We start from the raw sequence: 14,144 nt of genomic DNA on the forward strand, positions 1-14,144 counted from the left end.
TGGACTCCACCCCTCTGAGCAAGGAGTCTCCAATCACCACCACCTTCCTCTTCCTATATTGAGCAGAAGCTCCAGGCTTCTTTTCCACAGGATCCTGAGAAACTTTCTTCAAGCTTCGTGGAGGCTGGGGAAGTAGCCCTTGTTCCAATGGTTCAGAATCAGTTACTGTGGGGAGATCCTAGAACCTATTGCTGAGCAGCAGGGGCTCAGAACATCTTCTTCGGGTCACATTTTTCCAGGACATCGTTTATCTTGATTTCAGTAAGGCTTTTGATAAGGTTCCACATACTATCCTTGTTGACAAGTTGGTAAAATGTGGTTTAGATCTTGTTACCGTTAGATGGATCTGTAACTGATTGACAGATCGCACCCAAAGAGTGCTTGTGAATGGTTCCTCATCCTCTTGGAGAGGAGTGACAAGTGGAGTGCCTCAAGGATCTATCCTGGGACCTGTTTTGTTCAACAACTTTATCAATGATTTGGATGAAGGAATAGAGGGAATGCTTATTAAATTTGCAGATGATACTAAATTGGGAGGGGTTGCAAACACAGACGACAGAAACAGGATACAGGATGACCTTGACAAGCTGGAAAACTGGGCTAAAATCAATAAAATGAATTTTAACAGGGATAAATGTAAAGTTCTGAATTTAGGTAGAAAAAATCCCATGCATGATTATAGGATTGGGGAGACTTGTCTTAGCAGTAGTATGTGCAAAAAGGATCTAGGGGTCTTAGTGGATCATACGCTGAACATGAGTCAACAGTGTGATACGGTGGCTAAAAAGGCAAATGCAATTTTGGGCGTATCAACAGAAGTATAGTGTCCAGATCACATGATGTGATGGTATCGTTTTACTCTGTTTTGGGCACCACATTTTAAGAAGGATATAGACAAGCTAGAACGAGTCCAGAGGAGAGCAACAAAAATGGTGAGGGTCTAGAAAGGCTGAAGGAGCTGGGTATGTTTAGCTTGGAGAGGAGACTAGATGACCCTAGTGGTCCCTTCCAACTCTATGATTCTATGATCACTACTGCAATTATACTGAAAAAACAAGCCTTTTCCAGGAGACAGATTTTCCATAAAGACTCATCTTCAAAGAGATAATCTGATTATACTGAGTCAACCCAGACCTCAAAGAATTTGCCAAGCAAAGCTATTCAATTCCAAGCACAAAAGTAAACTATGAAACACAAATACTGTAGACATGTTTGGTGATTGAGGATATCACGTCATGTCATAAAGTGCATCCCTATAGACCAGGGGTGGCCAACGGTAGCTCTCCAGATGTTTTTTGCCTACAACTCCCATCAGCCCCAGCCATTGGTCATGCTGGCTGGGGCTGATGGGAGTTGTAGGCAAAAAACATCTGGAGAGCTACCGTTGGCCACCCCTGCTATAGACTAATTTTTTAAAAAATATTCTTGGTGCTTCTCCGGCACCAGGATGGAACCTGTAGCTAGTTTTTAGTGCTAAAGTTCAGATTACACAGGTGATCAAGTTAACTTCTGGTTAAGCTACTCCTAACAGCCAGAAGGGCATCCAGAGTAGAAGCAGGTCTAGAAGTTCCTATCTTTAATGTTTTTAACTGTTTAAATATTTAACTGTTTATACTTGAAATTGTTTAAATTTTATTGTTGGAAGCCGCCCTGAGCCATTCGTGGGAAGGGCGGGATATAAATCCCAAATAAATAAAAAATAAATAAATAAATCTTCTGAATAGAACTTTAAAAAAAAATAGAAAATTAATAAATGGATCTAAATCAAATATTTGTACAAATGGTAAACCAACTTTCCCCCCACTAATATTAACTTGAAACATAGGATGTCAGTCTGCCGATATAGTCAGAATTCCAATATCTATGCAGATGACATTTGAAGGTAAAGGTAATCCCCTGTGCAAGCACCAGTCATTTTCAACTCGGGGGTGTTGCTTTCACAACATTTTCATGGCAGACTTTTTTACGGAGTGATTTGCCATTGCCTTCCCCAGTCATCTACACGTTACCCTCAGCAAGCTGGGTACTCATTTTAATGACCTCGGAAGGATGGAAGGATGAGTCAACCATGAGCCAGCTACCTGAACCCAACTTCCACTGGGATCAAACTCAGGTCACGAGCAGAGCTTGGACATTTAGTGGTTCTTAAATGAATTAATCAAACACTGTAGAACTGTTGTTTATTAAAAATTTACATAACTATTTCATCTCCCCATTCCAGGATCTACCCTTTTCCTGGTAATGTTCAGACAACAGATTCTTCAAGAAAACTGTTTTGAATAATTATATATCAAACGAGTCACAAAACTTTTTGCTACACTGGTTCAGAGATCAGAGTCATTAACAGATTTTAAGCCTTGAAAATGGGTTTTTAAATAGAAACTGGGAGGCCAACACAAAGAAACATTCACTTACACAGATGGCGGATCTTTTTAAAAATACTACTTTCAGTAAATAATTACCATCTAATTTACTTATTCAAGATATTGTAAGTGTTAACTGGCAAAATACTTTTATTAAATGATATTAAAGTGTTTATTTAGAAGAAAAGGGCTTACATGGCAGTATATCCTTGTATCTGTTCTTTTTCACATTTTCTTCTTTTTCTCCTGTGAATGTTGGGTAGATCTTTTCTGTTCTATACTTGGTTGATAGCCTCCTTAGCCTCTGTAATTAAAATGTTTTGATCTAAGTTACTTTTTCAGCAGCTTCAAAATACTTTTTCTTCAACAAAAAAGCTGCTGTATAGGAATAAGTTTAGTTGGGTCTTTTCAACCACCATTACTCCGCACAGCTCTCTTTAACCTGAAACAAATATTGAAGAACAGCTAGTCATATCATAGAAGTGTTACCCACACAATGGAATATTTTCCCCTTTGCAGTGTTCTATTCTGATAGTTAAACACAAATTTTTATAGAGTAATTTGTTACCAACACTGCTTTGAGGACATCAAGAAAAAAATGAGTTATTTCTAAAGCAACATGGACTGTCCCACTTGTGAGTACTAGAGAATCCTCAAAGATACCACTGGAAATAGTATAGAGCGTTGGAGTTTTTTTGGGGGGGAGTGCTTTCCTTTCCTTTTTAAAAATTATGCCCTCACATCCTAAAGGAGAAAGCAAACTGATAATCTTAATTGGAAACAAAACATCCATCATATCAAACAATGAAACAATTTTAACAATAAAATAGCCCAGCAAAATCACTAGCACACTCCCACCAGGTAGAGTGAGTTGGAAAGGGAAGGATAAAACTACAAATATAAAAAAAAAATGAGATCAACATTCACACTGTGTGGTAAGAAGTATTCAATCCACAACAACCCAACAATCAAACCAGAAATCAATATTTTGGGCCCAATTATCATTTAATTTCCCCTTAATAGGATGTTTGTTTGTTTATTGGCAAACTGGATTTTCTTTACTGTAAATTCTATATAAAATGCTCTACAAGGTTATATATACTGTTTTGTACCTTCTATATGCACAGTAGAATTGTGTTGAATCGTTTTTTGTTTGACACATTCATTTTACAAGGCTATGTATAACTTGGAATTTTTCAAGAAACTTATTATTTATCTTTTTTTTAAAAAAAAAAGTCTGGTAACCAATACTCTCTATGTTGTGGAGTCTTGTGAGTAAAAATTCTAATTTGTGAGGTACAAGTATTAAAGTTGTGAGCTACTGCAGAAATTAGTTTGCTCTGGGGCCATTTTCCCTGAGCTGAGACAAAACTGTGTGAGCCAGAAATTAAAAAACTGTGAGCTACCTCACACTAACTCAGCTTAGAGGGAACACTGTTGGTAACCTGGTGGTGGAAAGTGCTGTCAAGTCACTACTGACTGAAGACGACCCCATAGGATTGTCAAGGCAAGAGACATTCAGAGGTGGCTTGCCATTGCCTGCCTCCACATCATGACCCTGGTATTCCTTGGAGATCTCTCCTCTAAATACCAGCCGGGGCCAACCCTATTTGGCTTTTAAGATTTGACAAGATCGGGCTCACCTGGACTATCTATGAAAGGGATGTCTGGTTCCTAAAGCTCAGCAATCTACATGCAAGGCAGAAAACAGTATTATAATAAAAATGTAAGTTGCCAAAAAGGCTATTGTATTTTTGTGCTCCTGAATATCTGACTGCTCCTCTGAGTATAACCAACTGATCAACAAGCCAACCCAAGAATACATTTTCTTTGTTCCACAGGAAAGAGATTAATAGTGCTAGGGAAGTTCAAACAAACAGCAACAAAGGTACTATATATATTTTTATAGAAGAAAGCTAAATAAAAATTACTTTCCAAAATAAACTAATCTGCTGTAAACATATTCACAAAACTCTTTCTATGACAAAATGATTTCCACTTTGGGAATGGCTAGTATAAGAGGAAGCATGATGTTTAAACAAAAAAATCTATCTACATTTCGTCTAAAATGAAAACTCACATTGCCATGTCCTTAGTTTTATGACTTGCACTGTTCGTTCACATTTACTCAGGACACTGTTTTCTACAAAGAACGTAAGAGAAGCCATGCTGGATCAGGCCAATGGCCCATCCAATTCAAAGGAAGTCAATACTGCATATTCACTGTTTTACAGAAGTGGTTTGAAAGATAGTGACTGTTGCTACATAAGGCAAAAGATATATTTTTAAGATGAAAATTCACAATGCCGTGTTTTCACTTTTATGACAAACTATCCATGCATATTGACTCAGGAGACTTTTCTACAAAGAAGTCAATACTGCTTATTCATTGTTGTACAGAAGTGGTTTGAAAGATAGTGACTGTTGCTATGTAAGGCACAAGAGATATTTTTAACAGGAACAATGTATTTCCTCTTTCAAAGGGGTGACATGGCAATTTTACAGGTTACAGAAACACCACTACACCGTATAATACAAAAGACACCAAAACAAAGACTTTATTTTATAGGTTACAATGTGTCAAACATGTTGCATTCAGATAACTTTCAAAAAGATAAACTTCTACTGATTCCTTGATTCCTCATCAACTGCACACAACATGTACGGGGGTGGGAGGTTTAAGCAAAAACACTACCTCATAACTGCTTTTGAGTCAACAGTGCTGACTCCTTCCTTACCACAGTGGTCATATAAGACCAAGAGCTCTGCAACAGAGAGTGAGGAAAAAGTCAAAGGAAGGTAAAGACATCAACATATGCTTTTTTGGAGGATCAGCTCAGAGTTAATTATTCTCTCACATGTTCAAAGGAGGTGGATGTTCTCTGCTTGCCAAAGATGTTCCATAATTTTTCAACTATTTTGGTTATTTATTGCAAAAAAAAAAAAAAGTCAGTTTCTAAGGATTCAATATTTGGTCTGTTTCAAGGCTATAATTAATGTTTTTCATGTGATTATCCTAAAGAACTAAGAGAAAACACATTCTACTGATTGGGAGTGGGGACATAATCCAGATTTTCAAAGATCACTGGTTGACTGAGAAAGGACAAGACTAAAATTCTTTACTTGTATAACTTATTTGTATAGCTGGAAGGTATATTGTAATCTCCAAACTAATATGGAACAAATACGCAATGCAAGTAAAGAGAGAGTAAGCCTACAACTGAGGTTCCACAATGACATCTGTGGAATAGTTAAATTCTGCTGAAAAAAAGGAAGATATGCCACATATGGCATATCAAACACTGTTTTTAGACATGCTAAAATCTGCGAGTCAGTCTTCGGTGCCCTCAGGTCCCCCCCTTAAATTTTAATTCTGTAAGGGAAATATAAGTAATGTTGCCCTAAAACCTTTGCAGTTATTGTTCCAATAAAAATAATTTCCACTTAAAGCTTCACATTTATTTGACTATAACATTTTAACCATATTTATTTTTTCCTTCCCTGTAAGAAATTTCAGTTAAAGTATCTATTGCTTATCAGGACAAAACTAACACTGGGCACAATTTAAATTTTTACCACATTCAGATCAGCAAAGCTCCAAACCTCTCATCAACATATATGGCCAGCCCTCTTTTTTTCTTTTTAGGGTCCAATGCCATATGTATTTTCCCTAATTTTTTGTTTTCTAATAGGTGTTAATCCTTTTCTCTAATATGTTCTTCCTGGAGGCATATGTTATCAGCTTTCAATTTAGAAAGCTGTAAAAATGTCTTCCTTCTTATCTGTGGTACATGAAACCCACTGATGTTAACCGACAAAAGTTTCAATTGGCTACTCTCCATTATGTCTGGTGCTCTTTATTACCGTTTATGTTTGAGTCTTGTTTCCATAGATCTGCCTGCTCCCCTTTCTTCCTCAGAATCTTTTCCCTCTTCTGATGATTCTTCTGTGAAGCCTTGTCCCTCTCTTTTCTCCTGCCCCTTCTTAGTATCTCTACGTCCTTCCCTCTTTGTACCTGCTCTTTTTAATGTTGTTTCTATCCATAAATTCCTCTAATTTAAATATAGAGTCAATTTTATATCTTCGTTCTTGGTATGTAAATAACAGCCCTTCTGGGAAGAGCCATCTATAAGATGTTGATTTCTCTTGCAAGAACTCTGCCAATTGCTTGTAGTCCTGCCTTCTTTTTCGCACCTGCCATGGGACTTCTCGTGAAATTCTCACAGCTTTTCCCTTTACTATTAAACCTTGGCCTTTACAGGCATTCCATACTGTCTCTTTAACTTGTCGTCTGTTGAACCTGACATGAACCTCCCTAGGGAGTGAGTGGGTTTTTTTAATAAGCCGTGCTGACCCTCTGTACATGATATATTTCTTTTTCTAGCTCAGAGAGCTCTAGATCTATTGCTGGTGCCAATGCGTCACACATTTTGGATGTCAGATGTTCAGATTTTTGTTCAGGAACATTTTGGAATCTTAGGACTAAGGCTGCACTGTCAAGCTCTAATTCGTTATCCTATCTTGTACTAGTTTTTGTGTAGATTCCACCATAGCCAGCCTTTTATTAACTACTACCAATTTAGAATCAAACACTTTCACCGTTTGGCTCAGCCCAGATATCTCTTCTTTGGTTTCTGTCAACTGCCTCTGTAGCCCATCTAATTTTTGATTTAACCCACCTATCTGGTCAATTAAATTACTCTGTACTTGGTTTAGTGCTGCCATAAAATAAGCCTGCATGTTACTCTGCATTTCCTTAAGAGTGTCTTGGGATATTGAAGTCCCTACTGAGGCCCCAACTGATTTTTGTGTCCCAGGAGGGGGGACTGACTTATTAGGTTTGCTCATTTTAATGGGAAGATTAGATCAGTATTTGTGATTGGAAAGATAAGAGGCTTAAGCTTCTCTAGGTACCCTAATTACAAGCTCCAAAATTGCTTCTAACCAAATTCTCTGTCAGGTGACAGTGTGGCAACAGGCCAAATAAGAAAAATACATATCTATATTTAATCAATATATGTGGCTTAAGGAAGCTTAGAATTAATAAGGCAAGTAGCAATGCTTTTAAGAATCTTTGTGTGGTTCTGCCTAAGCAGAAGGGGAACCAGCCAGCAGGCAAACAAAGAAGACAAACAGCAAAATTTGTAACATCTCAAGCCAACCGCAAAGCTATATTCCTGTTTAAAAGGTACTTCCTCTTTTGGTAAGCAGGCAAACTAAGAAGTGCGCTTGCAAGCATAAAATACAGAATAAAGGAGCAACAGCTATAAGAGAGAAACAAATGGTTAGAAGAGTCTTAAGTACGTTTAGAGTCTTTAGGTGTAAGAAATCTATAAGAAATAAAGAGTGTGTTTTAGTAATGATTGTGGTACTATGCAGAAAAGCAGAAGTTACAGCAAGCACCGACAGGAAGCCCACATAAGTTAGAGGCAGCCAGGCTGATGGACAAACGGGCCTGAGCCTAACCACAGGCAGGTCAGGTGCAGAAATGTGCAAGGTCATGTTTGTGGTTTTGTGCGAGGTCATGTTTGTGGTTTTGTGTCAGTGGACCAGGAACCTGGGAAACTGAAATGTATTGAAGTGGGCATATGGGCTGAGGAATGGTATAAAAGGCAGCAGGTAACTGCAATCATCGCTCAGACTCTCGGGTCTGAAGCCCGTGTACAGGGCCATGTGCACGTTAAATAAAGAAAAGCTGTTTTCCTGATTTTCGTCTCCGTTGCCTCTGTGATTGATCCGGCTGAAATTGGTAACGTATAAATAGGGTTTTCCTGCTACAACAGTATATATTTAACCACCAATATGTACCAATATTGTTAATATGAGTCTTTTGATTACCTTTACTGCAGAAAAAGCATTCAATAATGTAAACTGGCAGTTTCTTTTGGAACTATTGAAAAAGATGAATTTTGGGGCCAAATTTGGGGAAATGACGGAGGCTATATATTCCAATCAGAAAGCTAGGATAGTTGTGAACGGTACTTTAACAGATACTACTAACCTCTGGAAAGGTACCAGGCAGGGCTGTCCATTATCCCCTTTGCTATTCATTCTATATCTGGAGGTACTGAATATAGCAATTCAGAACAATAAACATATTAAAGGACTAAGAATAAAAGGGGAGGAATATAAGCTTCAAGCATTTGCAGATGATCAAGTATCTTCCTCCAGTGCTGAGTGAGGGCTACTAATTTATCTCCCATTCCAAACATGAAATTCAAAAATGCTTGCCGTGTTCTGGCACTTTGCAGTGTCTGTCCATTCCAAGAGCCTATTTTTTAAAACTGCACCCTGGTTTATTCACTTATCCAATATTTCAATAACCTAGCAACTAATTTAGGAGTTCTAGGACACTTCTCAAATACCTCAGTTATCCCTATGCCATAGGTCACTGCCAGCCTATGTTAGTATCTGATAACCAGGCTTCAACACTTACCTACCAAATCAAAAGCTTCAATAATATAGGCCCAAACAATTGCCTCTAGGTTTTGCAAATTTTAGGTAAAACATTCTTTTAAAATAAAGTACAGTTGAATAATATCTTACCCTACATCAGCTGCAGAAACTTGCCTGCAGTTCAATAATAATTTGTTGCTCTTCTGCCTAAATTTAAGAACTACCACTTATAAATCAATGAGCTGATTAAAAAAAACTTGCAGGAAATCCTTTGATTATGTATTGGAATCAGAATACAGAGGTTCCAGTCCACTGAAGACATGCTACTGTTATTTAAGTCAGAGCCCTCTAGCTGCTCTTTTGGTTAAAAAGTGCCACACAAACTAAAAAAGGCACCCATTCAGATTTAACATTTTTCTTTACCCATTATTTTGTGTTCTTCTGCTACTATGGGAGGATCAGGAAGCACACAGTAGATGCTAGTACAAATAACACAATGTACTCCAACAATACAAACCACACTACACATTTACAAGAAACCACCCTACTACTTTGCCAAAAAGTACATTTCTTTGAACAGCTACAACAGCATATTTTTACATGGAGCTGGTGCTGACACAAATATACACTCTTTACCAAAGTTCTGTCAGTGGCTCCCTATTATTCACTGCATTAGTTTCACACTTCCAGGCCTAGTTGCCAGAAGAAATCCTCAATTATTATTTCAGATATAGTATCATATTTGAATCCTCAATCTTCCTCCAAAGAATCCAAAGGGCAGGGGAACACAAACATAGGAAATAGGCTGGGAACCAGCTCAGGGTTTTTTGTTTCCTCTGTGAAGGACATAAACCGCATCCTTCCCCACGCCACACCATGTGCAGCCTCCTGAGACAAGACAATTCAGCTTCAATTAATCATGATGTCCAAAATCAAATGTCTTCATAAACTGAGAATTTTAAAGCTACTGGGATCAAAAGAAACCTGATTTACTGAAGGCATTTGCTTCTGGATACAACTATCTGGATCTTGATGCATTCAACGGAAAGAATTACAAAAACCTCACAATTTACTGGGATTTGTGAGGTCTAAACCCAGCCTAAGAATGGCCCAAATTATCCAGTGAACCTCCAAACAGACAGATGAACTGCTTAAACAGAATTGAAGAGCTGTAGATTTGAACAGAGTGCAGCAGAAAAGTGCTGAACTTTGGCTTGTCTGAAGTTCGTCTGAAACATCAATGCTTTCACCAGTGACACATCAACTAAATTACTGTGCTAGATGCACTACTTGAGCACTTGTCAAAACACTACTTCTCACTGCCAGTTTAACATGTCATCTTATGCTCTTTGACATAGCAGCTTTCCTAAAGCTCTACTTTCTCTTCAGACTAGAACATTATACTTCTCTTCGACAAGACATGGTAATATATAAAATAGTGTATTTATCTGTAACTATTGTTTGAGTGGTTTTCTGTACGGGCACACATAGGATTGTATATGTGCAAGCCAGTCACAGAGATGAAGGTTCCAAAGCTCTCTAGTGCTTTCCATGCATTCGGAGTGCATTTCTCTCCAGTGTGTGCCAACATTTCCCACCCAAACCAGCACATGACAGAGACAGGGAGAGTGCTCTTTTCTCAGTCCTCCTTAGCCACTGTGGAGGATAGATTCCACATGAGAGAACCCTACAACAGGGAGAAGACAACTTGATGAACAAAAGTTACAGGTAAGTGCAACCTCATGTTCATTTTTGCAGTGTCTATGCAGCTCCACTACGGTGGCCAGACCGTCCCGGGCGCCCGGGAATGTCCCGGTTCTGGCCCCCTATTCCCGCCTCCCGGGCTGGCTATACCGGGACCATTTAGAGGTCCCGGTTTAGCCAGCCCCGGAGGCGGTGGGCCGCGGGCGCCGGCGGGGAAGGCGGCGAGTGAGGGAGGGAGCGTCCCTGCGCACGCACAGGGACGCTCCCTCCCTCACTCGCCGCCTTCCCGGCCCGCGCGCGGGGCCCAGCGGCGGTGGCGGAGGCCTCTCCGCGGCCTCCGCTGGTCGCTGGAAGCCCTCCAGAGACTCTGGAGGGCCTCCAGCGACCAGCGGAGGCCGCGGAGCAGCCGGCGCTGGTCCCGGAAGGCCTTCCAGAGACTCTGGAGGGCCTTCCGGGACCAGCGCCGACCAGCGAAGGCCTCTCCGCGGCCTCCGCTGGTCGCTGGAGGCCCTCCAGAAACTCTGGAGGGCCTCCAGCGACCAGCGGAGGCCGCGGAGCAGCCGGCGCTGGTCCCGGAAGGCCTTCCAGAGACTCTGGAGGGCCTTCCGGGACCAGCGCCGACCAGCGGAGGCCGCGGAGAGGCCGTGGAGCAGCCAGCGCTGGTCCCGGAAGGCCCTCCAGAGACTCTGGAGGGCCTTCCGGGACCAGCGCCGACCAGCGAAGGCCTCTCCGCGGCCTCCGCTGGTCGCTGGAGGCCCTCCAGAGACTCTGGAGGGCATCCAGCGACCAGCGGAGGCCGCGGAGAGGCCACGGAGCAGCCGGCGCTGGTCCCAGAAGGCCTTCCAGAGACTCTGGAGGGCCTTCCGGGACCAGCGCCGACCAGCGAAGGCCTCTCTGCGGAGCAGCCGGCGCTGGTCCCGGAAGGCCTTCCAGAGACTCTGGAGGGCCTTCCGGGACCAGCGCCGACCAGCGAAGGCCTCTCCGCGGCCTCCGCTGGTCGCTGGAGGCCCTCCAGCGACCAGCGGAGGCCGCGGAGAGGCCACGGAGCAGCCGGCGCTGGTCCCGGAAGGCCTTCCAGAGACTCTGGAGGGCCTTCCGGGACCAGCGCCGACCAGCGAAGGCCTCTCCGCGGCCTCCGCTGGTCGCTGGAGGCCCTCCAGAGACTCTGGAGGGCCTCCAGCGACCAGCGGAGGCCGCGGAGAGGCTGCAAAGCAGCCGGTGCTGGTCCCGGAAGGCCTTCCAGAGACTCTGGAAGGCCTCCAGCGACCAGCGCCGACCCGCGGAGGCCGCGGAGAGTCTGGCGCTGGTCGCTGGAGGTCCTCCAGAGACCAGCGGAGGCCCTCCCCGGCCTCCGCAGCCGCCGCCAGCCTCGCCAGCAGCACCAGCCGCCGGAAGGAGAGGCCGTCACCCGCCCTGGAAGAAGGTAAGCAGGGAGGGTGGGGGCCGAAAGCGGGGGGGGCTGGCGGGAGGGGGCGGTCTTCCTTCCCTCCCCCCTCCCTTCCTTCCTTTCTTCCTTCCTTCCCTTCCTTCCTTCCCTCCTCCCTTCCTTCCTTCCCTCCCTTCCTTTCTTCCTTCCTTCCCTCCCTCCTCCCTTCCCTCCCTCCCTCCTCCCTTCCTTTCTTCCTTCCTTTCTTCCTTCCTTCCCTCCCTTCCCTCCCTCCCTCCTTCCTTCCTTCCCCCCCTCCTTATGTTCTTATGTGACACAGAGTGTTGGACTGAATGGGCCACTGGCCTGATCCAACAGGGCTTCTCTTATGTTCTTATGTGACACAGAGTGTTGGACTGGATGGGCCACTGGCCTGATCCAACAGGGCTTCTCTTATGTTCTTATGTGATACAGAGTGTTGGACTAGATGGGCCACTGGCCTGATCCAACAGGGCTTCTGTTATGTTCTTATGTGACGCAGAGTGTTGGACTGGATGGGCCACTGGCCTGATTCAACAGGGCTTCTGTTATGTTCTTATGTGACGCAGAGTGTTGGACTGGATGGGCCACTGGCCTGATCCAACAGGGCTTCTCTTATGTTCTTATGTGACGCAGAGTGTTGGACTGGATGGGCCACTGGCCTGATCCAACAGGGCTTCTCTTATGTTCTTATGTGACGCAGAGTGTTGGACTGGATGGGCCACTGGCCTGATCCAACAGGGCTTCTCTTATGTTCTTATGTGACGCAGAGTGTTGGACTGGATGGGCCACTGGCCTGATCCAACAGGGCTTCTGTTATGTTCTTATGTGACGCAGAGTGTTGGACTGGATGGGCCACTGGCCTGATCCAACATGGCTTCTTATGTTCTTATGTGACAATACTGACTTTGGTGGACCCAAGCACTGATTCAGTGTAAGGGAGCTTTGTGTTTGTGACTGGAGTGGACAATACTGACTTTGGTGGACCCAAGCACTGATTCAGTGTAAGGGAGCTTAGTGTTTGTGTCTTCTGGTGCAATTTTGTTCTCAGATCCTGTATTTACTTCATCAGTACATGGGATAAGGCACTTTCTCAACTGTGCTGCATAATGCAGCCTATTTATTTTGTCCTGTTTGCTCTGTTGGCTCTATCTGCGCCACCTTCATCACTTTCGGGGTGTGGATCCCCCAGTGGGGTGGTCTCCCGACTCCCTCCGCCGGCTGTTTCTGATAGCCCTGCGCCCCCTCTTTCATTTGATATGTGTCCCGTGCGGGTGCCACCCTCCCGCCGGGAGATGCCGCAAAATGAGCCCCCTTGAGGCTTATGGCGGCAGGGCTCGGGGGAAGCGAGCTAGACTGCTGTTCTTTTGAGGGGTTATAGAGTGTTTCAAGTCCGTCCCTGTGGCATCGGTCCCATCGTTGTAGGGCCCAGGGGGCCGGCGCAGCGGCCCGCTGAAGCAGCCTGTCGGTCACTTCCGGGTTCCTGTCCTGCATCTCGACCTGTGTTATTAGTGACAGGCTGCTTCGGCGGGCCGCTGCGCCGGCCCCCTGGGTCCCACAACGATGGGACCGATGCCACAGAGACGGGCTCGAAACACTCTATAACCCCTCAAAAGAACAGCAGTCTAGCTCGCTTCCCCTGAGCCCTGCCGCCATAAGCCTCAAGGGGGCTCATTTTGCGGCATCTCCCGGCGGGAGGGTGGCACCCGCACGGGACACATATCAAATGAAAGAGGGGGCGCAGGGCTATCAGAAACAGCCGGCGGAGGGAGTCGGGAGACCACCCCACTGGGGGATCCACACCCCGAAAGTGATGAAGGTGGCGCAGATAGAGCCAACAGAGCAAACAGGACAAAATAAATAGGCTGCATTATGCAGCACAGTTGAGAAAGTGCCTTATCCCATATACTGATGAAGTATATACAGGATTTGAGAACAAAATTGTTTCCGGCGGGATTTTTGGGGACGTCACAGGAAGTGCTGTGAAGTCACTTCCTGTTTCCGGCAGTGGCATTTGGGGGAAATGATGTCATTTGGGGGAAGTGATGTCACAGGAAGTGATGTCACTTCCCGTTTCCGGCAGGTGACGCGGGGAAATGATGTCACAGGAAGTGGTGTCACTTCCTGTTTCCGGCGGCGCGCGCGCGCACACCCCTTCCCCCCCCCTTCCCCCCCAAGGTGTCCCTGGCTGGCCTTCAGACATTATGGTCACCCTAAGTTCCACATCAGAGAATAGCAAACTCACTTAGTGTGTGCTACTCAGCAGAACAATTACT

General features: G+C 44.1%; 1 protein-coding gene across 1 annotated transcript in view; it reads right to left on the bottom strand.

Annotated features, from left to right (window-relative positions):
* Positions 1-14,144, bottom strand: part of PTPN12 (protein tyrosine phosphatase non-receptor type 12) — a 142,096-nt gene that overhangs the window by 62,487 nt on the left and 65,465 nt on the right. Inside the window, exon 2 of the mRNA XM_060244687.1 lies at positions 2,559-2,667. Coding sequence (XP_060100670.1) covers positions 2,559-2,667 — 109 coding nt within the window. The remainder of the gene's footprint in view (positions 1-2,558; positions 2,668-14,144) is intronic.

This window comes from Heteronotia binoei, chromosome 8 (genome assembly GCF_032191835.1).
Source record: "Heteronotia binoei isolate CCM8104 ecotype False Entrance Well chromosome 8, APGP_CSIRO_Hbin_v1, whole genome shotgun sequence".
NCBI classification, from domain to species: Eukaryota; Metazoa; Chordata; class Lepidosauria; order Squamata; family Gekkonidae; genus Heteronotia; species Heteronotia binoei.